Here is a 24,088-nt window from a genome sequence, read left to right as displayed (position 1 = left end):
AGGATATGCCTTCCAAATTATTTCTTAGCAAAACTCCAATACACTTGTGTGTGTGTAAGTTAAGAACATTTCATATGTGGTCTAATAAAAAACATGCAGCACATCTGCAGAGCCTACTAGTGTTCCTTCAGAGGAGAGTTCTGCTTTTTAGTCATCAAAATATAGCCGCTCCCTTACTGCAGTGTACTTTTTGAAGTGGGCAAGTGTGTTCTGAAATGCTTACAAATATTCAAAAGCCATTCATAAAAACGATTTATGGGTAAAACTGAAGTAAAACCGAAACATACAATGCTTTAACAATGAAGTTGTTAAAATCAGGTCCAATGGTAAAACATTACACAATCCACTTTAAAACAGCAGTTGTCAGGCTGTGTGGAAGCCAAAATAAAGCTACTCCCAATACAACGGTACTTTTGTCCAAGTGAATCATGTCCCTTTTGAGCACAGTATCAAAGAGCCTACCAAAGCAGCTCTGTTGTACATATTATAGATTGTTTGTTCTCCTAATCCTTTGCCTCAAATAAGCTTCACTACTGGGAAGTATCTGTGAGGGGAGAAGTCAAATTCTGGCGGAACCTAGAAGAAAAAGCATTGAAAGATACTTTAAAGCATGTCCAAATGACTCCTTAATTAAACATTTTGGATTCCAAGAGTGAGAAAACCCTGAAGGTGAACAGCAAAAAGGTGAGACAAAGCACTCTTTACCATCTCTTCCAGGCACAAACCATACAGAACTTATGCAAAAATTAGATACACTGCCAAGTGCACTATATCGGACCAGGGATGGATGGGCTAGTCTTTATCCATTTCATGTGCCTTTTGAATACATCCTGAGTGTGTGCAGACTTTTTCTGATTTTTTTTTTTGGGGGGGTTAGGGTTTGCTTTGGGGGTCTTCCAAGTACTTGCTATACAAGGGATGACTTTATTTTTCCCCATTTCATAGGCGCAAACTGCCTGGAGTGACTAAAGCGCAGCTCCTGCCACACATTTTGAAAATGGGGTCAAAACTGGCTCTGGGAATAGCAGCTTATGATAAACCCACTGAGCTGTCCATAGCTGTCAACTTTTCCCTTTTCTTGTGAAGAATCCTATTCAGAATAAGGGAATTTCCCTTTTTAAAAAAAGGGAAACGTTGACAGCTATGGAGCCAGCGTACAGCTTCCGGGTCATGTGGCCAGCATGACTAAGCCGCTTCTGGCGAACCAGAGCAGCGCACGGAAACGGCGTTTACTTTCCCGCCGGAGCGGTACCTATTTATCTACTTGCACTTTGACGTGCTTTCGAACTGCTAGGTTGGCAGGAGCTGGGACTCAGCAATGGGAGCTCACCCCGTCACGGGGATTCGAACCGCCAACCTTCTGATTGGCAAGTCCTAGGCTCTGTGGTTTAACCCACAGCGTCACCCCCAAAACTGGTGGGTTGGTGTTATGTACGAATCAGGACATGGAGTTCAATGGGGCTTATTCTCAAGTATGTTGGTAAAGGGCTGCGGCCCAACCAAGACTTTTAAGGTACAGTGGTACCTCCGGTTAAGTACTTAATTCGTTCCAGAGGTCCGTACTTAACCTGAAACTGTTCTTAACCTGAAGCACCACTTTAGCTAATGGGGCCTCCTGCTGCTGCCGCGCCGCTGGAGCAAGATTTCTCTTCTCATCCTGAAGCAAAGTTCTTAACCTGAAGCACTATTTCTGGGTTAGCGGAGTCTGTAACCTGAAGCGTATGTAACCCGAGGTACCACTGTATTACAACATAGCACAATGTCCTTTAGAATAAATGTATTAAATCTTATACTATTAAGTAGTTACAGCAACATGCCCCACCAATATAGTTTGTTATCTGCTATTTTAACTAAAACTATGCATCAATTATCGAGTGTGCCATTAAAAATACACTATTTAATCATGGCCCACTAGCACGTGACATATTTGCAATACATCTACCCCTTCTGATAGTCCAATGCTATGTTTCAAAAGCAGTGATATTAATTTAGCAACAATCTGCTTACTTTAGAATCCTTTTTGTGACCTCCTGCCAGCAGCTTCATGACCACAATATTGGGCTTAGCAACTTTAAGAATTCTGTTGACCTAAACAGAAATATTCCAAGTTTGATATAGTTCACAGGCAGAAAAAAAAGAACTGAATTCACAATAAAATGGTAATTGCAGTGTTTACTGTATTCGTTTTTTGTATTTAAAAAGGAGCAAAACTTTACGCAAGCGCCAACACTCTGCTTTCAAGGTACCATATTTTTCGCTCTATAAGACGCACCAGACCATAAGACGCACCCAGTTTTTGGAGGAGGAAACAAGGAAAACAAGAAAAAAAAAAATTCTGAATCGCAGCACAGCCAAGCCAGAAGCCAGGGCTGTAACTGAAGCAATGTTAAATGCTCACCGTTTAAAAAACGCCCGAATCAAGTGCCAACAATTTATACAGGCAATTCTTAGTAATATGTTAGAAAGGATCTCACCTCATGGTCTGGGTTAGGGATATTTTCCAGGATCATTTTAGCTTGCTGAAAGTGTTTGCTAGCAGCCATGTAGAGATCAGAGGACTGAGGTGGAGGACTGTATTTGTTTAGGTCAGACATTTCCTAAATATCAGAAAAATAAGCATCCTTTAAGAACAGCCAAAATCTCCCAGAAAGATCCTTCTTTTGAATGAGGCTACACTTTAGAGGCACAGAGGTGACAGCAGAATGAAGCAAAATAGTTTCTACACATTTACTCCCTAGTTCTTCCTTGTATAATTTTGTAATTGGATAAAAAGCGATCTATTAAATAATTTTAAAAGATTTTATGCTTTGCAACTAATGAACACTTGGGAAATGGCTTTTTATTTCATGTGCTTTGGTTTTAACTATGGCATTCTCCCCAACGTAGGCAGGCAAATAAAGAAGGAACCTTGGGATGTGCCTTGCTTACTAAACAGAGTGTTGCCTGCCTCCACTACAATGGAGGGAAACCCATCAAACTGGTAAAGATCCAAGAGGAAGGGAAAAGAAACCATATAATATACACACGTCCTGAAATGTTCTTGTGGCTCACCTTGAACTGCAAATAGTGTACGGGTGGCGGCGTGATGACACTGTTGAAAGGGGCAAACCGGTGCTCGTACCGAACTTGCTCGCTATCAAGCTCAAACTTCGGCTTTCTCACTTTGCCATCCATATCAAAAGCAATCATAGTCTTCAGGAGAAACAGGGAAGAGAAACACACAGAATGAGAAATCTGCTTATTGCAATGTACAGTGGCACCTCGGGTTAAGAACTTAATTTGTTCTGGAGGTCAGTTCTTGACCTGAAACTGTTCTTAACCTGAAGCACCACTTTAGCTAATGGGGCCTCCGCCGCCACACCATTTCTGTTCTCATCCTGAAGCAAAGTTCTTAACCCGAGGGTAATATTTCTGGATTAGCGGAGTCTGTAACCTGAAGCATATGTAACCTGAGGTACCACTGTATCAGCAACAGAAGCACTGGTGCACATACAGAGACAAGTGACTCCAGAAAGATGCCAGAGGAAAAATAAATGTAGCTGCAACACAATGAAACATGACACATATGGTTTCCACTCATTGGTCTCTTGAAAGGGGTGTTACAACGGAAAAGTATTTACTAATCTGCCAAACTGATTCCAGTAGCCTCACACCTTAGAGACAAATTTGGCAGTATTAAGGAGAGGAACTTCTGATACAACTTGTACGGAACAAATCTGCGGGTTCTAGTTCTGCTTTGTCATAACAAAACAAAAAAAATGCCAACATTTCCTTAGGTACTATCTGGCATATAAAATGCATCCCATCTTAACTGAGGACAAGCACAGTTTCTTTGGATCATAATCTTTGTTTTTAACACCACAACATGCTGACTATAGTTCTATCCACACACTAACTCATTTGGAAAAGTGTCACGGAATGCAGACATAACACTGCTCATTCTTAAACTATAGGATCACATGCTCTCTCCCTCCCAGCACCAGAAATTCCCCTGCCAAGCCCAACCTATAACTAGCTTTTGAGCTGAAAGAATGATATTAACTAGTCTGGGATCCAATTCAGCCAACAACTGAAATTGTTTCATAGTTAAGCTATGTTTGCACTGTTCCTACACATAGCATTACTTAGGAAAACATGCAGTCATTTAGGAGTGTTCAAGTACAGTTTTCTTGCCTTAATTCTGAAAAGTATCCAAATTTTATTTTTTTTAAAAAAGTTATATTTACAATCACAATCAACAATACATCACTCACCTTATACATTCCAGCACACATGTTTTGATAGGCTTGGCTCATGGTGATCTCTCTGCTCAGAGGACGAGCTGAAAATGTCATATACAGAAATATTTTACCATGTAATGTTGATTTCACCAGAATTAAAAAATGCAGGATGTAAACAACTACGGCACTTTTTGCAAGTGACAGACCTACTACCCTGCAAAACCCAAAATTAACTACAAGATTCATGTAGCCGTAACAAAAATCATGCTTTGACTGCTCAGGGGCAGAAGAACTTGGGGAGGGGGGAATCACTGTTGCTGTATAAAGAACTAAAATAGGATGATAAATAGATGAATTAGGAGTTTTATTACCCAACAATAAAAGTGAAGTGCCAATGTTCAGCCAATTAGTAAGGTTTCAGTCACTGGGGATGTCAGGTGATTAACAGATGGACTCCCCCACGCACTTGCCAAATCTGACCTGGGGATTGGATAGTAGGGGATATAGGATTTGGCCTACTGGCGAGATCTAGTTCCGTAATCCCTAGACTACAGAGAATAAAACACTTTATTCAGTGGTTAACAATTTTGGAAAGTAACTATAAATAGTTATATTCAATTTCATCATTCAGCTTCATCATTCAGTCACATGTAACAAATCTTATGAAGCTACATTTTAAAATGGCCAACAACAAACATTAGACTCATTCTATATGAAGATAAATGAAATACCTATTGAACAACCATCACCTTATTTAGATGGCTGAACACAGGAAAAACATCAATTTCAAGTGTTCAAACAGAAACATAAGATGTGATAAAAACCAGCTTGCAAGGTATTTGAAAAGGAGCTACACCTTTTTTCTTTTTCTTGGTTTTTTTATTACTCCGGCCTTTCTGCTGCTCTTCCATTATTCTTTCTTCTGCCATTTGAGAGCTATCAGCACGACTGAGAGTTGACATTAGCCATGCATAGAGAAACTCAGAGAGATACCTACAGCAGAAAACAGTACTAAATTTAGGCGAATCTTGGATACGTTTCTGGGATGGCCAAGACCTCATTCTTGAGTAGCTGAAGAGCACCACTATAAATGCTTTAAATACAAAAACAGGTTTTCAGTATAAGCGACACACCAGGCCTTGGCAATATGGTGACAGATTGTTGAAAACTAGTTTTGAGTCCACATTGTGTTAAACCAGTTCAAAATATTTGCCCTGACAATACAGCGGTGCCTCGCAAGACGAAAATAATCCGTTCCGCGATTCTCTTCGTCTAGTGGTTTTTCGTCTTGCGAAGCAACCCTATTAGCGGCTTAGCGCTATTAGCGGTTTAGCGGCTATTAAAGGATTAGCGGATTAGCGGCTAAAAGGCTATTAGCGGCTTAGAAAAAGGGGGAGAAATCACAAGACTCGCAAGATGTTTTTGTCTTGCGAAGCAAGCCCATAGGGAAATTCGTCTTGCGAAGCGCATTGAAAAACGGAAAACCCTTTCGTCTAGCTGGTTTTTCGTCTTGCGAGGCATTCGTCTTGCGGGGCACCACTGTAAACTGCTTGAAGCCAGAGAATGCGCTTGTCTGTTAACCGGTCCAGCTCTCCTCTGCCTCCTGCAGGGGGCAGCAAACCACAAAGCAGGCACAGAGCAGGATCTTTCCTCTAGCTATCACACTACTAGTGCAACTGAGGCACAGAAAGGCTTCCATGCCTCAGCTGAGCAGTTCAAAAATGTCCGTCTGGCTCACACACAAGTCGGAGAGGTATTGGGGCTTGGCTGGGCAATGTATCTTGGCTGCTTCTTCCTACCATAAGGTGGGGGGGAAGAAGCTGATGAGATGGCATTTCAAACATCGTGATACATCAGCCTATTGTTGTATTTACCTGACAATATATCACAATGTTGAAAACCAGATATTGCCCAGCCCTACAACAAACATCCTTGCAATCTATAGTAAATTCTTGCAAATCTTGTGCAGTATAAATAGCAGTTCAAAGAATGCACTTATGCTGCACTGCCTATTCTGCTACAGAATGCACTGTATTTTATTGACAACCATATCTCCTCCCTGCTCCCAAGTACCGTATTTTTCGCTCTATAGGACGCACTTCCCCCCTCCAAAAATTAAGGGGAAATGTGTGTGCGTCCTATGGAGTGAATGCAGGCTGCTTGGCTTCAGCGATAGCAACGCGAAGCCTCCAAAGCACAGAGGGAGTGCTCCGTCCGCTTCACATTGCTTTCACTGCAGCCTGGAGAGCGAGAGGCGTTGGAGTGCACCGACCCCTCTCACTCTCCAGGCTCCATGGATAGCCGACTGAAGCCTTCGGAGCACAGCGCTGCATTCTGAAGGCTTCAGGTTCCTTTCACTGAAGCCAGGTGTGTCTTGCTCTCCCAGCTTCAGCAAACGGAACCCGAAGCCTGAGGAGCGCAGTGGGAACTTGCGCTGCGCTCAGAAGGCTTCAGGGATAGCCGTGCGCAGCCCCTCTGGCAGGAAGAGTCTGCACGCGGCTATGGCTTCTTTAGCCCCGCGCAGCCTCTCCCTGCCGTAGGGGTTGCACATGGCTAAGGCACAAGCCAAGACAGCGAGCGGGATGTGCCATAGCTGTGCGCAACCCCTCTGGCAGGGAAAGGTTGCGCGTGGCTAAAAAGGAAGCCAAAATAGTGAGCGGGATCCATCCCACTCGCTGTCTTCGCTTGTGCCATAGCTGTGCGCAACCCCTCTGGCAGGGAAAGGTTGCGCGTGGCTAAAAAGGAAGCCAAAATAATGAGCGGGATCCATCCCACTCGCTGTCTTGGCTTGTGCCATAGCCATGCGCAACCCCTCCGGCAGGGAGAGGTTGCACGCAGCCTGTACGCTGCTCTTTGGGGCTGGGGGGGGGGGAAATAAAAGTTTTTTTCTTGATTTTCCCCCTCTAAAAACTAGGTGCGCCCTATGGTCCGGTGCGCCTTATGGAGCGAAAAATACGGTAATTTGTTCCTCTTACCAATATATGTAGTAGTATTCGTGCATACTGTAGAGTTCCAGTTCAAACCCACTCAGAAGATACTGTATCATGATGCGAAGGTTATGGTAAAGGACCCAGGTGCCCAGGCAGGCCAAGTGTTGCCTTTGGGGTTCTTGTTTCAGCAGCATACTGTGAAGTGCTGCGTCCACTTTTTCTGCCTAACAAGTTGAAAGAAGTGGCGTTATGCTCAAGTACCACGTCTGTAAATTGCCAAACAATATTGACAAGAGTCATGATTTATGCCCGCAGTCACATTCCAGATCCAGAGCTGGAAGCTAGATGACAAGAATGTCATATACTTGAAACAGCAAAATTGAAGAAGTGTTCAAAGGAGTAGTAGGTCATGCTCAAAATATTCTAATTTGTATTAAATTAAGCACTCTGTTTCCCAGAGGATGTCACATCCCAGAAATTTGCTTCTTAGGCACATTAATTTTTTTGTGTAACCTAGACATTTCTTAACCAGTATAATCAACATTTCCCCACTGTGGAATGCTTTTCCTTTCACTAATCCCAGTGCATATTCTCTACTTTAATACACCTGTGTACTTTGTTATGCCACATCATATTAAGGAGATAAAGCACTCATCAATAAAACACAGTATGGCCATGTGTAAAGAAAAAAATATTTCCCCCCAAAGTTAAAGGTAAATATTCCTGGACAATGAAATTTGGATTAAATTTAAGTGCTTTTTGAAACAGCAAGGAAAGTACAACAAAGCAAGCCTGCAAATGGGGTCTTGGAGGCCGGAGGAAGGAACAGCAGCAGCAGATATCTTAGCCATTAGAAACTCTGTCCAAGGTTCTAATGCTGACTGCACAGCTCACACATTTGACTGTTACAAGAGCTGTTGTGGGGGAAGGATAGAAAACACAAAGCACTGTTCATGATCTTATGCTCTGTACAGTATTGTGTCTCCCTTTGAATTACCTCATCTTGCAAAGTAGCAAATTCCTCAAGAATGTGGCCAAGTTTATCTCTCTGACGAGCCCTATTGTGCCCATGAATCTGAATCAAACTACAGAATGGCTGGAAAAAAAGAAAGTCTGGTGAATTTTTAGACTTGTACTTCATTTTCACACCCTAGACTTTATTTGCATTACACATCATAAGGCTGTTCCTTAAGTTAACTAGAGGTAGCCTGACACTTGGTTGTGCCCATCAGTGCCCAACTTGGCCCTTTGGGAACGCCACCAAAGGAAACCTGGCCGAGTTCTTGGCTCAATTGCAGTGCTGACTTAAGACAGTCAGGGTGCTATTTATCTGAGTCTATGTGCTGGTTGGACAACCACAGAGCCAAACACATCCTGCATATTGCTAAAACAAACAGGTGTAGAAAGATGCCACTCATTTCAAAGACAATGCTTTAGATGCAACTGGACACACTTGGTACAACTTCTGCACGTGTCTAGCAAAGAAATCACAGGGATAAAAAGTAGGATTTGGCAGAAACTTTTTCTTTTTCTCTGATAGGTCCATGATTAGCTGTTGGGAGGTTCACCAAAGATAGTATGAGATGAGGGGATCAGTGATTCACAGTCTGAGCAAGTTGTGACCTTTGTGAACGTGGCTTGGGCAGAAAGGTCTGCTAGGCTGGAGAGAGGTACCTGCAATAGATATTGCTACTAGTGACATCTTGATTAAGGTGGGTGCCAGTTTCTTATCCCCCACTGCCTGATATTTAACTTCACTGATTCAGCAGAATGATGCAGTAACAAAATAAAAGCTTGCTACCAGTGCCTTATTATGGTAAAAGCTGGAGGCTCAACATTTGTGTTAGGATTGCTCTTGAGCATGCAGACTGTGAAAACCGCTGCTTAGATCTCCCCAAGCCTTTTAAAACGTTAACATTCTATCCATTATCGAACAAGGACAAACCTTGCTTCTAAAGGTTGATCTCACCCCAATAGCTCTTTCTTCTAATCCTCCGTGGGGCAGGAATAGCAAGGGTCCCAGTGCCCTTAGCAGGCATTAAGGGACAGTCTGTAAAGAGGGAGAAGGAGCCTTCAGAAGGATGAGGAGTCAGTCCTCTTTCTTTTCTATTTATTGGGGGTGGAGGAAGAGAATGCGATAGAGAATGCTCTGAACATTTCCTAAGTATTTTAGGGTCTCCATCACAGAGATCTCTGCACCCTTAAGAGTTCTGCTTCATAGACACTATCTTTTCCCATAGAACCTTACAATTTTTGGGGGTGGGGGGTGGGGGGAGTGCTAAAGCCTGATCAGGTGCCTGAGGACCCAATGAGATGCTGCTTGCAGGGGAAGCATCCGACTGAGGTAGGTCTGTTTTACACAAAAACAAGTTGAGGTGACTTAGAATGCCCATCCAAACTATCTCTGTACTTTCTCTTTTGCTGCCTCAACTGCTTCATCCAAGCTTGCAAAGTGTAAGTAACTTCAATCCCTACAGGCAGATAAACTGAAGGAACTCGAGGAAGAGGAGAGTGATCTGTGCTGGGGGCAGGCGACACTTGCTACTCAATCACAGCTACAGTAAAATCCAGAATTTCTCCATTTACTTCTGCCATGGGGACAAAAAACAAACTTACTGAAACCAAAACTTCAGGCTGGGCTTCCTCCTTTCCCAAGGAGTCATATTATAAATCATGGTCCTCACGTAGACGTTTTTCTCTCTCTGTCACTATATCAATCCCCAGTGTCACAGAAGGGATTCAGGAATGACCAGGGAAGTACAGTAGCATCTTGGCTTACGTTACCCTCGGATAACGTAAATTTCGGGTTGCGAAAGCAGCAAACCTGGAAGTGTTTCGCTGAGCGTGCATGCGCAATGTTGCGGAAACCGTGGGATCTGACTGGAGCTCCAGAATGGATCCCATCCGCAACAGGAGGGACCACTGTACTTCTTTACACAGCACATAGGTTATGGGATTCCCTATGACAAGATGTAGCAACGGCTACCAACTTGGAAAGTTTAAAAAGGGGACTAGACAATGCATGGCACTTAGAATCATAGAATCATAGAGTTGGAAGAGACCACAAGGGCCATCGAGTCCAACCCCCTGCCAAGCAGGAAACACCATCAGAGCACTCCTGACATATGGTTGTCAAGCCTCTGCTTAAAGACCTCCAAAGAAGGAGACTCCACCACACTCCTTGGCAGCAAATTCCACTGTCAAACAGCTCTTACTGTCAGGAAGTTCTTCCTAATGTTTAGGTGGAATCTTCTTTCTTGTAGTTTGGATCCATTGCTCTGTGTCCGCTTCTCTGGAGCAGCAGAAAACAACCTTTCTCCCTCTTCTATGTGGCATCCTTTTATATATTTGAACATGGCTATCATATCACCCCTTAACCTCCTCTTCTCCAGGCTAAACATGCCCAGCTCCCTTAGCCGTTCCTTATAAGGCATCGTTTCCAGGCCTTTGACCATTTTGGTTGCCCTCCTCTGGACACGTTCCAGTTTGTCAGTGTCCTTCTTGAACTGTGGTGCCCAGAACTGGACCCAGTACTCCAGGTGAGGTCTGACCAGAGCAGAATACAGTGGCACTATTACTTCCCTTGATCTAGATGCTATACTCCTATTGATGCAGCCCAGAATTGCATTGGCTTTTTTAGCTGCCGCGTCACACTGTTGGCTCATGTCAAGTTTGTGGTCAACCAAGACTTCTAGATCCTTTTCACATGTCCTGCTCTCAAGCCAGGTGTCACCCATCTTGTATTTGCGCCTCTCATTTTTTTTGCCCAAGTGCAATACTTTACATTTCTCCCTGTTAAAATTCATCTTGTTTGTTTTTGCCCAGTTCTCTAATCTGTCAAGGTCGTTTTGAAGTGTGATCCTGTCCTCTGGGGTGTTAGCCACCCCTCCCAGTTTGGTGTCATCTGCAAATTTGATCAGGATGCCCTTGAGTCCATCATCCAAGTCATTGATAAAGATGTTGAATAAGACCGGGTCCAAGACAGAACCCTGTGGCACCCCACTAGTCACTCTTCTCCAGGATGAAGAGGAACCATTGATGAGCACCCTTTGGGTTCGGTCAGTCAGCCAGTTACAAATCCACTTAAGGCCATCAAAGGCTACTGGTCATGGCAGTCATGCCCTATCTCTCGGAGAAGAAGCAGCCTGCACCCAAATGCCAATGGCTGGGGAATGCAAGCGAGAGAGTAGTACTGCCCTCCTCGTGGGCATCTGGTTGGCCATTGTAGGAACAGAATGATGGACTAGATGAACATTTGGTCCAACAGTCCTCTTTTTACATGAAAATATACCATCTTTTATACTTAATGTGCATAAGTATAAATATTCTGTAATGCCATCAATACTCACTCGAACACAGTGCGTGACAAAGGAGTCAATGTAGTCCTTAGCCTGGTGGTTATTATATAGACAACATCTAAGAGAGAAGGGACAAAATTGTTCTAAGTGAAAATCCTGCAGTGTTGTAAAATCAAGGGGTTGGCTTACCATCCTGAAAATGGCTGTGCCATATTGATCGCAGAACTGCTTCTAAGGGGATGTGTAAACCAAAAACATTGAAAACTAGCGAGAGATCGTGTTCATTAGGGACTCAGTTCTTATTATGAAGTAGCTGATAGTATAAAAAGCTGCATGATCCTGAATGGGAAAATAGTCAAACTTATTTTAGGTTCTAAGTATTCCTTGCAGATTTACATCTAACATTTTTGTGTTCCTCTTTAAAGGTTTGGCATCACATGGGAACAACTGCAGTCATGCTGGACTGCCTGATGAGGAAGATAAATATCACCTCCTTTTGGCCTACTTACAGACATTCAAGGAGAGGCAAATGATTGGCCATTATTCACATACAAAGTTACAATGCAGTAGAAGGTAGCATCTAAGTCCCACTCTGGTATCACAGCCTGCAAATAATTGCCTTTTATAGGCCCCAAAGCATGAACAATTTTCATTTAACTGAATCTAGTCAGACGCAGTGTGATTTTGTTAAATAATGAGACATGAGGTAAACATGCATATAATATCAAAACTAGATTTTGTTACTCACTTAGGTGAAAGTACTGGAGGACTGACAAAAGATCGCAGGGCATCTTTCACCATATCTTGCATGAGATGAGTACCAAATACCTTTTTGTTATCCACAAGAAAAGTAGTCTGCAACGAACAATACATTTGTTACTTCACACAGTGACTTGACACACCTAAAATGTATTTTCTGTATACGTCATTTTCTACTTGCCTGTAACAATGATCTTGAAAGAACGCAAGGTGATTGTTCACTAAATTCACAGAAAAAATCCTAATTTATAAACAGAATGAGGAAAATTATGATTAGCATAACACAATGATTTACACCACGAAGAAATAAAATTCAGCTTTGCAGTGAACACGAGTCCATTAGAAAGGACTCTCCACAATAACCTCCTAAATGCCAATAATTCGATTTGTTTGTCTACTCCTTGACCACTTTGCTGATGCAGATACCATTAAAATGTTGAAAGGGAGAGGGTATTGGTTCTCTAAGACATAGAGAGAGTTGGGTGAGTTTTACTATCTCCATTTGGTATGGAGAAATTTTTGGCAGATAGAATGAGAAGAAAAATAAAAACTTCCCTGAGTTCTGCATTAACTGTAGAGATGTAGCCAGCAGTGGCATGAAGTGGAAGCACTTCTGCCTGTGCAAGACTGGACACCCAGTTTGCTGGAGGAACTGGACATGGAGGAAGGGCTTAATTTCCTTTATGAGCACAAATCACCCCACATATAAGATAAGCCAACAGGTCCAAGGTCAGCCAAGCCAGTTGCTGTGACAATGGCCCAGTGCCGGCCTCAGCTCATTGTATCTGGGGTCTTGCGCTGTCTGCGTTGGAGTCTATCCTAGTGTGTCAGGGTCAACCATGAGAAGTGAGGTGAAGTCTGTGTTACATCTTGAATTGCTGGAGCAACATAAATACTTTGAACTTGTATATATCTGTATCTGCAAATACCTGAAGGAGCATCTCCACCCCCATTTTTCAGCTCGGACACTGAGATCCAGCGCCAAGGGCCTTCTGGCGGTTCCCTAATTGCGAGAAGTGAGGTTACAGGGAGCCAGACAGAGGGCCTTCTCGGTAGTGGCGCCCACCCTGTGGAATGCCCTCCCACCAGATGTCAAGGAAATAAGCAGCTATCCTATTTTTAAAAGACATCTGAAGGCAGCCCTGTTTAAGAAAGTTCTTAATATTTAATGCTGTATTGTTTTTAACACTTGATTGGGAGCTGCCCAGGGTGGCTGGGGAGACTCAGCTAGATGGGCGGGGTATAAATAATAAAATTAATTATTATTATTACTACTACTACTAGCTGTATACAGTGGATGCTCGGGTTGCACGATCACAACCCGCAGTGTTTGCAACCCGCAACGGCGCGTCTGCGCACGCATTGGTTGCAATTCGGCGCTTCTGTGCAAAGCGCAATTTAATACTTCTGTGCATGCGCGACCGCCAAAACCTGGAAGTAACCCGTTCCGGTACTTCTGGGTTTCGGCGGTCCGTAACCTGAAAAAATGCAACCTGAAGCGTCTGTAACCCGAGGTATGACTGTATCAGTGTTCAAAACTATATTACTGAAGCCTTATCTTCTGCAGCTGTAAACTATTTTGGACCTTAAGCAACTTCTGTATGATTACTGGCACTGAGGGCAACTTCCATTGCATGGGCATCTCACCTCAGATTCCCAACATCGTTGTCACAGATCCTTTCTACATACTGCAGCCACACTCCCTGCACCCCTTGAAAAGCTCCTGCAGAGGGTTGTGGGGGGACTTGTATAACAAATATAGCGAGGTGGACTGCCATGGGTGGTGGTGGGGAAATCAGCAAAAACTTGTCTTCTGTGAGAAGAAATGCTTATGTCTGCCTCCACCCCCGTTTTCACACCCTAGTTTCTCTCCCTAGTTTTCATCAAAGTTTTATAGTCTAAGTTTCTTCTACATTTATTCCGCATGTGAAACGACAAGAAGTAAAATCAAAGAAAAAGTATGCAGATATTCAAATAACATTCTCTTATGTCCCTATGAACAAAAAGCTAACAGTGTTGATACTTACCAGTATGCAGTGCAAATTAGTCAAATTGACAACTTCACAGACAGTTTTTATTCGGTCTATAAGTTTTGAAAAATAGTTGACCATTTCTTCCCTTTTAATAATTTTTGCATATCGAGGAAAAGTTGGAGGAAGCAATCTCTGATTAACAAGGGGTTCAAAACCCATCATAATAGGATGATCTATTAAAAAAAAGAAAGACAAATGTCCAATTACTATTCTTAATCGCAACTAAGTGCTGTATCATACACTAGCTACTTCAGCCAGGGGGAAAAATTAGGGGGGGGGGAACAAGGCATTCAAAATATTAAGCAATTTCTTCTTGTCAATTAAGCAATTTAAAATGACTATTAGAAAAACAATATGCTCAAGGTAATTTAGTTTTGTTAGTGGCATTGCAATTGCTATAATGTATTATGATTATTTGTACTGTTGTATTTAGACAGATTCTTTTTTTTTTGCAAACTGCTTTGAGCAGTAGTGTACCTGCAAAAAACCCAATATATCAATAAGTGACTATGATTTATGACTGTGCATTTTTCTTCTCAGGAGGGAAACCATTTTATGTGTATTAATGTATACTTTACTTTGTGCTGATGACGCTGTCTCAGAGCTACATGCAACGTGACTGGATTTTGGCCCTGAGTTTTTAAGAGGGCCATAGCCCACTATGACTCATCAGTCGGGTGTTCTGAGAAACAACCTTGTACTGATTCACACGTATCAAATCACAGCTAGTGAACTGTTATCAATGAGAGCCAGCTGATTGCTTTTTCACAGCACCTATGCAAATCTCTGACTGTATCATGGGAAGTCTATGCCATCAAGCATGGTATAGCATCATTCAATAACATCCAGAGGGCAAATGAGGTAAAAGATTGCTGCCAACTTGGCCTATACCCACAAAAGCTCTGCCATACCCCACCTGTGCGCAGAGGGCAAGCATCTGGGGGTGGGGCAGTTTAAAACCTGGTTCAGCAGACGGGGTGTTTGTACTGCAAATCAGTGGTGCCTGAAAAGCCCTTTTCAAATTGCTGAGCAAAATAGTGCTTTGAAAGGAGCTTCTGAAGAAAAGCAATATAGATCACCTGTCATCCTAGCGCCAACAGGTGATTGATTGGGGGGCAGCTCTGTCACACTTGGCCCACAAGAGGTGGGAGAGATAACAATCTGACCCACTGGGCTAAAAAGCTTCCACAATCTTGAACTAGAATAACCTCCCTAAGGAAATGTGAACCTTCTCCTTCTTGAAATAGCTCCAATGCCCATTTATTTAGAGCGGCTTTTGGAGTTTTACAAGATGGGAAGCTGTCTGAATGATTCTTAATCCACAGAATTTTGCAGCCTTTTACATTCTGTGGACAAGAGTTCTGCATCTGTGAACAAGACTCCATTAGCTGAACAACCACATATTATGAAGGATGTTCAGTAAAAAAATCTCTGATTGAATAACTAGAAGGTAAAGTAATAGATCAAGACAAAAGATCAACCTAGATGAGAGTAGCAACAGGTCACTGAGTGGTTTTTATACCTCAACAGAGAACAAAGGCAGAGAACACTTCTGAAGATAATTGCTTACCTCCTTTGGTTGTGTCATTCTGAGCCTGAATGCCATGGTGTAAAGAATTGTGGATAGCAGAAAGCAAGTCAGCTGCCTGAGTCATCAACTTCTGAGCTTCTGCAACTGCACTAGTCTTAAAAAGGCAATTAAAAAATCTCTGTGAATGACACTAGGCAATAAAATAACACCAGTATTTCAAGAGCAACAGATAAATGTCTACCATATGGTCTAGTAACAAAGCAATAAAATTATGCAACAAAAATGTTATATATGTTAGATAATTGTAAAAGTTTATCTCTAAAGCTATGCTTCTGTTTTATACATGCTGCAATTGATAGTAATCCTAAAGGCTTCATTAGTGTGGCATAAGACAGCTACTGGTACAGATGAAGGGCACATCTTGTCCATCATCCTGCCCCTTGGATGCTCATAAGCAGGACATGAAGACAGCAGCCTCCTGTCCAGCACGACCATTCTTTGGCCTCAGCATCTTTATTCAGCCATAGGGGGCCACTGAAAAGCGAGGCTTCACATACCCATCTGCCTTTAACACTTGAAGCAGCAATACTCTGTAGCAATCATACCTCTTTTTTGGTAAAAGCTATTAATACAGTCAGTAATACTCGGGTGAACTTCACTCTGCTGAATACTGCAAAGCACTGTTGATGCTATAGGGGAGAAAAATAAATCCCCAAATTAATAATTTCCAGAAAAATAACATTTAGACGAAATGCTACAAGCACATTTACTCCTCATATATACAAAAGTTGTTTTCCAATAACCATTGTTTTGCTGGGACTTTACTAATGATAAGATTAAATTATTGCATTTTATGTGATTAATGTATATTTAGATACTAGATAATCTGGTGTGCAATTCAAGCCCAGTAAAAAAACAAAACAAAAATAAACACCCACGTGATTGGTCTTTTTGCATAATTCCTTGTAGTTTCTTGAGAAATATTTTATTTTAGAGCATATTCTAGGTCACTAGAAGTTGCTCAAGTAACCTTTTTACCATCTGTAATAGTATGCAACCATCCTTACTTCAAGTTCTACTTCTGGATCTCTCTCTTCCCCTTGTCGACTTCGAGTGCTCTACAATAACACACATTAGAAACAATTTAATTAGATATTAAGTGAAGTACAAATTTCACTTTTCAGATTCTGCTGATTCTATCTATACACATTGCTTAGAAACTACTTTGGATTAAGTAGTTTATAAAGTCTTCCATTATATATCCCTCCCTAGTAATCTGTTTAGATTTGAGCACTCTATGTCCTCATTCACTAAGACAAGTCATAAGATAAAGATTGGTTCAGACAACACAATAAGCAAAACAATGGCTTAGATCAGCAAAACAACCATCAAGGAGCGGAGCCACCATGATCTCCTTCTCAGGTGCTCAAACTTGGCCTATATTTATAAATACTGCCTGCTGACAGAACCTAAGACACATTTTGTTATGACAGAATTTATGAAGCGCCACCAGATTGTTACATCATATTGCAGATCTACTAAGAGTCAGCAACTACAGCTTGAAGTTTGTGATTCTGTGTTTTATATTATATTGTACTCTTTACCACTTTGGGGCTATATTTAGCTTGCATTAACTGTGCTACAAATTTCTATATAAAATAAAAAATTGGGGGGGGGATAAAAGAAATATACCTTAACTCGCCGTTGCATGTCATCCTCAACATCCTTCAACATACCTGGAAAAATGTAATTCAGTTTAGAAGCATAAATGCCACTTGGCAGACTCCTTTGTGTATCTAAGTGAATATTTCCATGCTACATGCAACAGTCATTCTAACGAAATCAGGGAGGGGGTACCTGTGTCCCTCCAGATGTTGAAGCACAACTTTGATCAGCCCCCACTATTAAGAATGATGGCCAGAGTTGCAACCTAACAACATCTGGAAGGCCATAGGTTCCTTAGCCCTTAAAATCTTAAAATTCAGAACCCTAAATCTATTATTTTGATTTGCCTTCACTAATTTAGTGACAGCATTCTTATTCTGAAGGCATTGTATTTCAAATAATCCAAACCAAGATCGGACATAATGGCAAGCTTGGCTTTGATAAGACATTTGGTGGACCATCTCAATACAGCTAATTTCTTGACCGTACAATCTGTGCATAATGACTGAGCATTAGTACTTGTGTCAAAGTTCAATGGAGCTCAATGGAACTGGATCCTAGGTAACTGTGCATAGGACTAGAATCTTATCCTTTAAAACCTATGAAGCACAACTTTCTTCCCAGAAAAAGGAACGAATTGTTTCAGCTCTTACCTGTAACGCGAAGATCTGTCACACTATTCGCCATTTTAAATCCATACGTCATAGACTGAAAATCTTCCTAAACACACAAAAGAAAAATTAAGTGCTACAATCAAGGTGTATCTACCAACAACAGCTTCCTTCATAACTTTATGCACAAAGCACTGAAAATCTGGCTCTAGCTTTAGGTGGAAGCTATGCCTACAGATAATTTCAGTAGACTGCTCTTAAAAAATGCAAGATGTGTAAAATGCAATATAAAATGTTAAATCATCATTCCATCAAAGTACTGGGGAACAAAGATAACTATTCTAGGCTGTATATAATTTCCTGGAATAATAATATAGCTGATGTATAGGCAGTCTAGTGTCCTTCCAGATGTTCTGGACTACAGACTCCAGCATGGCTAATGGTCAGGGATGCTGGGGCTTGTAGTCCATAACATCTGGAAGGTATCATGTTGCCTATCCTTGACATAGTGTTACACTGCTGCCCATGAAGCTGTTTAACAAATCAGTTTCCCATGCAATTTTTAATGATATTTTCATTGTTTATTCTTTTTGTAAGCCACGATGAGATTTCAAAAAACCAATCGAAAGGTATGTAATTTTTTATGAAATAAAGAATTATTAAATAAAGAACTAGTTATGAGTTTAAAACCAGAAACTACAATTGGAAGACAGCAGCAAACTAAAAAAAGTTATACAAGGCAAGTTGTATTTACTAATAATAGGTAGGAGAAATCATCAGCTGAACAATGACTTACCTCTTCAAATACTGCAGCTTTGTTTACTTTTTCTCTAGCAATATCACAGATTTTGAGGATCCCCAGAGCAAATGCCTTCATGGCAGGATCTTCTATAAAGTCTGGATTATGAATATAAAGGCAAGTGAATACTGTCTGTGCCAAAGAATGGCCTTCCAACCATGTAATCTGAAAAAGAAATCAAGCTTACAGAATGAAAAGGGCAAGAGACCAATTTTGTTACTCAATTCAGTCAGGATCTGTCAGGGGATGTTTATTCAGGACTAGTGTAGCTGCACGATTGTCACTACTCTTATCAGGGCACTTGTATGTAGGAGGCTGTGGCATGGCAGACAGACCAGGGCCAAATAGGTCACATCTCCAAACACAGCCTTATTCACTACAAGAGCACCAGTAAGGGCTGCAATCTACCTGGCCTTGGAATTCACCTTCCCTCCATAGGATGCACTAGCATAGTGGGTAATGCATGGCTGGTTTTCCTAGATTTTACCCAACGTTAGTTTACATTTATAAATTTATTTCTGCAAAGGAAACAAAATCTGGGAGGATGAAATGTAATACTGTACATTTTTCATTTTGTCAGAAGTTTGATTATCCAAACTGAGCCATGCTTTAAAAATTATTTGTCTGGAGGAAATATACCATAGCTCTAATCTGGACCCTAATTCAAAGTGCACTCCTATACATGTTTACTCAGAAGTAATCCCACCCACATTAATAGAAATCTAGTAGTTGTGTTTAGAACTGCATCTCCAGAAACTCCATAGAGTTAAAATTGATAAGCTGTTCTAACTAGTAACTTGACTGGGAACTTCTATCAAAACACTCCTGGAGTACTGTTACTCATACTAATCAAACATAAAAACATAATATTCTTACCAAGCAGCAAAAGCAAGTGTCCATGATCCCTATCAACTCAGGTAATGATAAATCTTTAATTTTAATGGTACCATCCTAAAAAAGAGAGAGTGTGCGCATGAATTTCCATCACTGGCAAATTAAATTTCATCAGCCTACCAAAAAAAGCACCTGTATGGGGGCAGGGAGGCGAAAGTGATGTGCATAAATGGAAGTGAGACTCTAGAAGCAGTGTGCAGCTTTCTGTTGAGTTTGTAGTGCTGTGTGATGGAACAAGAGTCATGTATCGAACACCATACAGTCCTCTCTGCCTTCTCCCTTAGAACCTCTCCTCCATGCATAGTTTTATTGTAATGGCTGTATGTTTTAATACATCATCAAAACACACACACACGGAGTGAGTTGATGTTTAATTGTTTTTTAATTATTGCTTCCCATCCCCTATGTTTTACACTGTATCTATTTTAGTACTAAGCTGCCTTTAGACCCTGTTGAAGAAAAAGGCGGATATAATAATAGTGGAACAGAGCTGTTCTACACTCATGTAGATCTGAAATTACACACTGCTTTAAATTTGAAGTTTAGCATATTAGAGTTCATTAAATGATGATAATCATTTTCATGAATCACCAAGCAGCTGACAAAAACACAAAGTGTGCCAACCTTGATAGCTTGTTCAAAGTTAAGAACTTTTCGATTAACTTGGTTTCCAATCATACCAGCATCCATCTTGGGATCCATCATTTCAATAGCAGACATTGCTTCAAAAAGACCAAAACTAAGGAGAGCAACACAAACAGAAAAGAAAACCTAAGCTGGAACTAATGAATTCATATATAAGGCAAAAGTTGTTTCAAAGCATAACTGCCAAATACTGTGAAATAAAATCAAAGAGTTTATGCAATGTATTCATATCATGCAACTGGTGAGTAGTCACCTTAAATTAAGTGAACAGTAAGATGCCCTGGTAAGACGCAGAACATATATATGAAGTCTTCAAAAACATTTTAAAGGAAGGAATTGGGAGATTCAGCACACTGAGAAGCAAACTACCAGCTAAATGCAGAATTAATGAAGCAGTAAGATTATTCATTACTATGGATATACCTTAGCAGTTCAATCCTATGCATGACTACACAGAAGGAAGTCTCACCGCGACACTGGCAAGTGTGCTTCCCTGATACAGGGATTAGGAATTTGTTGCCCAACAGATGTTGTTGGACTCCAGCTCCCAACAACCCCAAGAGTACAGCAAATAGTCAGAGATGATGGAAACTGTAGCCCAGCAATATCTGGAGGGCCACAGAGGTTTCTTATCACTGATGTAAAGGAATTAGCATTCTCAGGGAGGAGACTTCATCTGTGTCCACAGATGTCAGAGTTTACATTGAAATCAAATCTGCTAATGGACTTAGGCATTCCATGCATGCATAAAATACATATATGATGGACTGAAATTACTGTGAATGTCATATCCACAGTGAAAAAAATAGAGTGAACAAATGTAACAAATATAGAGCATGAGTTTAATTGTTTTCCATAATCTGAATGATTACAGTCTTCATCTACTTTTACAAAGCTTTTACAAATATATGTTATGTGCCCAAGGTTTCAAAGCTTTAAGAAATTGAGGGCTTAACTAAGCAGCAGAATTAACAATTATGAAAGAGGCCAGTTAAAACAGTTCCAGAGATTAATATTCTACCTACAGTTATTTTTGACTAAGCATGTTTGTGGCTGAGGCATAAGAATCTGGTTTATCTAGGAACTGTATACCCCAGTCCTAAACAGCTTTTTTTCCTGAGCAGGTTATTAGCTGCAAGTATGACTATACAGTATTTATATATAATTAAGTCCTCCTGAGCTCAACAAGTAAGTGTGCATAATGCTGAAGCTATGGGTTGCTTAAAACAGTTTTCAGATTGATAGCACAAAACAATGTTAATTAATGTTCTTTAAGTAGCTAACAGATTTGTCAAGAGCATGATTAAGAGTAAGCACCACAAAAATCAGTAGATGACACTTCTATGTGTTTGTTTCAGATTAAGATGCGAGAAAAAACATGAGAACTTGTTTTTAATGGTTCACTCACAGTTTGTCGTGAAGCAACTCGCCCAACTTCAATTCTACAAGGAAATTAAAAAAGAACAACTCAAAAACTTTACATAACTACTCACAAAAACTATTATATATAATAAAAGAGAAAGAAAAACTGGATTGGTTTTGACATAATGCTCAGCTACAGTTTAGTATTAAAACATCAAGCTTAACTTTCCCCAACCTTGGCTCATACATTCTCCATACTTTGTGAGCAACATGAGGCTTACATTTATATACTGCCCTTTACCAAAGCTTGTTGCATAATCTGAACTTACATGGTTGATCTTCATATGGTTAGTGGAAACAAACCAAGTTCAAAGCATGAGTTTCAATCCTGGCTTATTTTCACTAACCATAGTTTAGGATTTGGAAGACATACTATACTGCAGTTAATCTAAAAGAAAAGTAGAATCTTCTGATTGTCTCCTTAAACTGAGCTGCAGAACTTAGAGAAATAAGTAGAAAGATGAAGAGAAATAAGCAGAAATCAGTATTTCGAAAATAACTTTAAAATCCAAGGTTTTAGAGAATCATAACAAAGTACACTGAGCAATTCATTGAAATTAGGGCTCAGGTCCAGCACATACACATCTAGTGTCAACATTGCCCTTCCCAGAAAAAGAGGAAGGTAAGCCATTCATGCCTCTATCATAAGAATAACCAAGAAGAAAGTATAGTATTTTTGAAAGAGGGTTGCATGAAACAGAATCTGGCATGGCTGATTTTTTAAAAATCTCTGGGCCAGTGGACCCCATTTTAACCTCTGGACCTGTGCTGCACAAGAAAAAAGGGAAATCCTGATTTCTCCACTATCCATTAGTGAGTGTGTGTGTGTGTGTGTGTGTGTGTGTGTGTGTGTGTGTGTACACACACACACAAACAAATCTTGGCAGCCCCCAAGAGGGCTTCAACCCCCTAATCTCAGCAAGTGGCAAAAAGCAGCTGCTGCCACTAATTAAAGTGGATTGTTGGCACATAAGGTGGGAGAGTGATGGAGGAAATGGGAAGGACTTTTCAAACTGGTCCAAGTCAAGTCCACAACTCTCCACTAAGTTTCTGCCTGGCATGTCCCCCCATCAAAGGAGAGGGAGGCAGGCAGCAGGAGTAGCAGCAGAGTTCATGTGACACAGACTCCACCTTTTTTTATATTACAACGACAATATCTTTCAGTTACAGAGACTGTATCATATCTGCCCTCTAGACGTTTTGAGGGCATAGCATTGACCTGTGCAGAGAAAAATCTTTCGTGTGTGTGTGTGTTAGTTTACCTCTACAGCAGTCCTCAAAGTCTTGGGTGATATCTATCCAGCTCGTGTTACTCTCTTCCATCTTCTCAGGTATATTGAGCTCCCATCCCGAATCATCATCATCTACTGAAGCCTTCATAACCATGATCTTAAACCTGCAAGGATTTTTTCGGGGGTGGGAGGGGGGAAAGAGAGCATTCAAACCTGGTCCTTCGGACCCGCGGAGAGGAGTGGAAGGGCTTTACTTGAAAAGGGGCCGAACTTGTGCTCATTTGTCCTGTCACTGCGGTTTTCAAGGAGGTTTTAAGACTATCATGGGGGGGGGGGAGCAGTGGCGTAGCGTGGGTTGTCAGCACCCGGGGCAAGGCAAGTAATTTGTGCCCCCTAACCCGTGGATTTGCGCCCCCTAACCCGTGGATTTGCGCCCCCTAACCCCCAGATGTTGCGCCCGGCCCCCCCTGCACCCCCCACGCTACGCCACTGGGGGAGAGAGAGCCAGTTTTAAAACCTGGCCGTGACGTGTTAATTGCTGACATCCCCCCCCCCCGACCAAGGAGGCTGGAGGAGAGACGCCTCAGCAGCCTCAGTCCTGAGGCGGGGCCTCCTCCCACCTTCTCCGCCGGAATGAGGCTCCCCGGCCCCGAAACGGCCACTTCCCTGTCCCGCCTCGGAGCGTAACGGCTGAAAAGGGAAAGCGGGGGGGGGGGAAGGGGTCGACCTTCTCCCCTCCCCCCTCCCCGCCGCGGCTGCCTCACCTGAGTCGCTCGCCTCGCGCAGCGCAGCCGAAGGAACCCGCTTTCCCCTCCCACTCTCAGGCGCGGACCGGAGAGAGAACGCCGAAGCGCCGGCCCGCCTGCTGCGCGTGCGCAGGACCGCTTCATTTCCCCCCCTCTTCATCATGCGCGCGCACCTGCCTCCCTCCCCCCCCTCCCTTCCCCGCAACGGATGCAGAGGTCGCGCCCGTAACTTCCTTTCGCCATAGAGATAAGAAAGCAGAAAGTCTTCCCAGAGACTGGGAGCGGACTTCCGGGTAGCTTCCT

General features: G+C 41.9%; 1 protein-coding gene across 1 annotated transcript; it reads right to left on the bottom strand.

The window, feature by feature from the left end:
• Positions 1 to 239: 239 nt before the first annotated feature.
• Positions 240 to 23,928, bottom strand: NAA35 (N-alpha-acetyltransferase 35, NatC auxiliary subunit). Its single transcript, XM_081213687.1, has 23 exons — positions 23,803 to 23,928; positions 23,070 to 23,201; positions 21,794 to 21,827; positions 20,365 to 20,479; positions 19,723 to 19,797; positions 18,844 to 19,011; positions 18,090 to 18,156; positions 17,464 to 17,507; positions 16,839 to 16,889; positions 16,377 to 16,460; positions 15,811 to 15,925; positions 14,235 to 14,413; positions 12,389 to 12,448; positions 12,197 to 12,303; positions 11,500 to 11,566; positions 8,148 to 8,246; positions 7,196 to 7,374; positions 5,077 to 5,213; positions 4,254 to 4,321; positions 3,052 to 3,192; positions 2,475 to 2,597; positions 2,008 to 2,088; positions 240 to 576 (listed from the first exon to the last, which is right to left on the bottom strand). Exons 2-23 carry the CDS (start codon positions 23,191 to 23,193, stop codon positions 517 to 519), a joined length of 2,178 nt encoding a protein of 725 aa, XP_081069813.1. The 5' UTR covers positions 23,194 to 23,201; positions 23,803 to 23,928; the 3' UTR covers positions 240 to 516.
• Between the last annotated feature and the right edge of the window lie 160 nt (positions 23,929 to 24,088).

Source organism: Podarcis bocagei (genome assembly GCF_964188305.1).
Source record: "Podarcis bocagei genome assembly, chromosome: 11".
NCBI lineage: Eukaryota > Metazoa > Chordata > Lepidosauria > Squamata > Lacertidae > Podarcis > Podarcis bocagei.
Note: the sequence above shows the minus strand (reverse complement) of the source record. Positions and strands in the feature narration are given on the sequence as shown.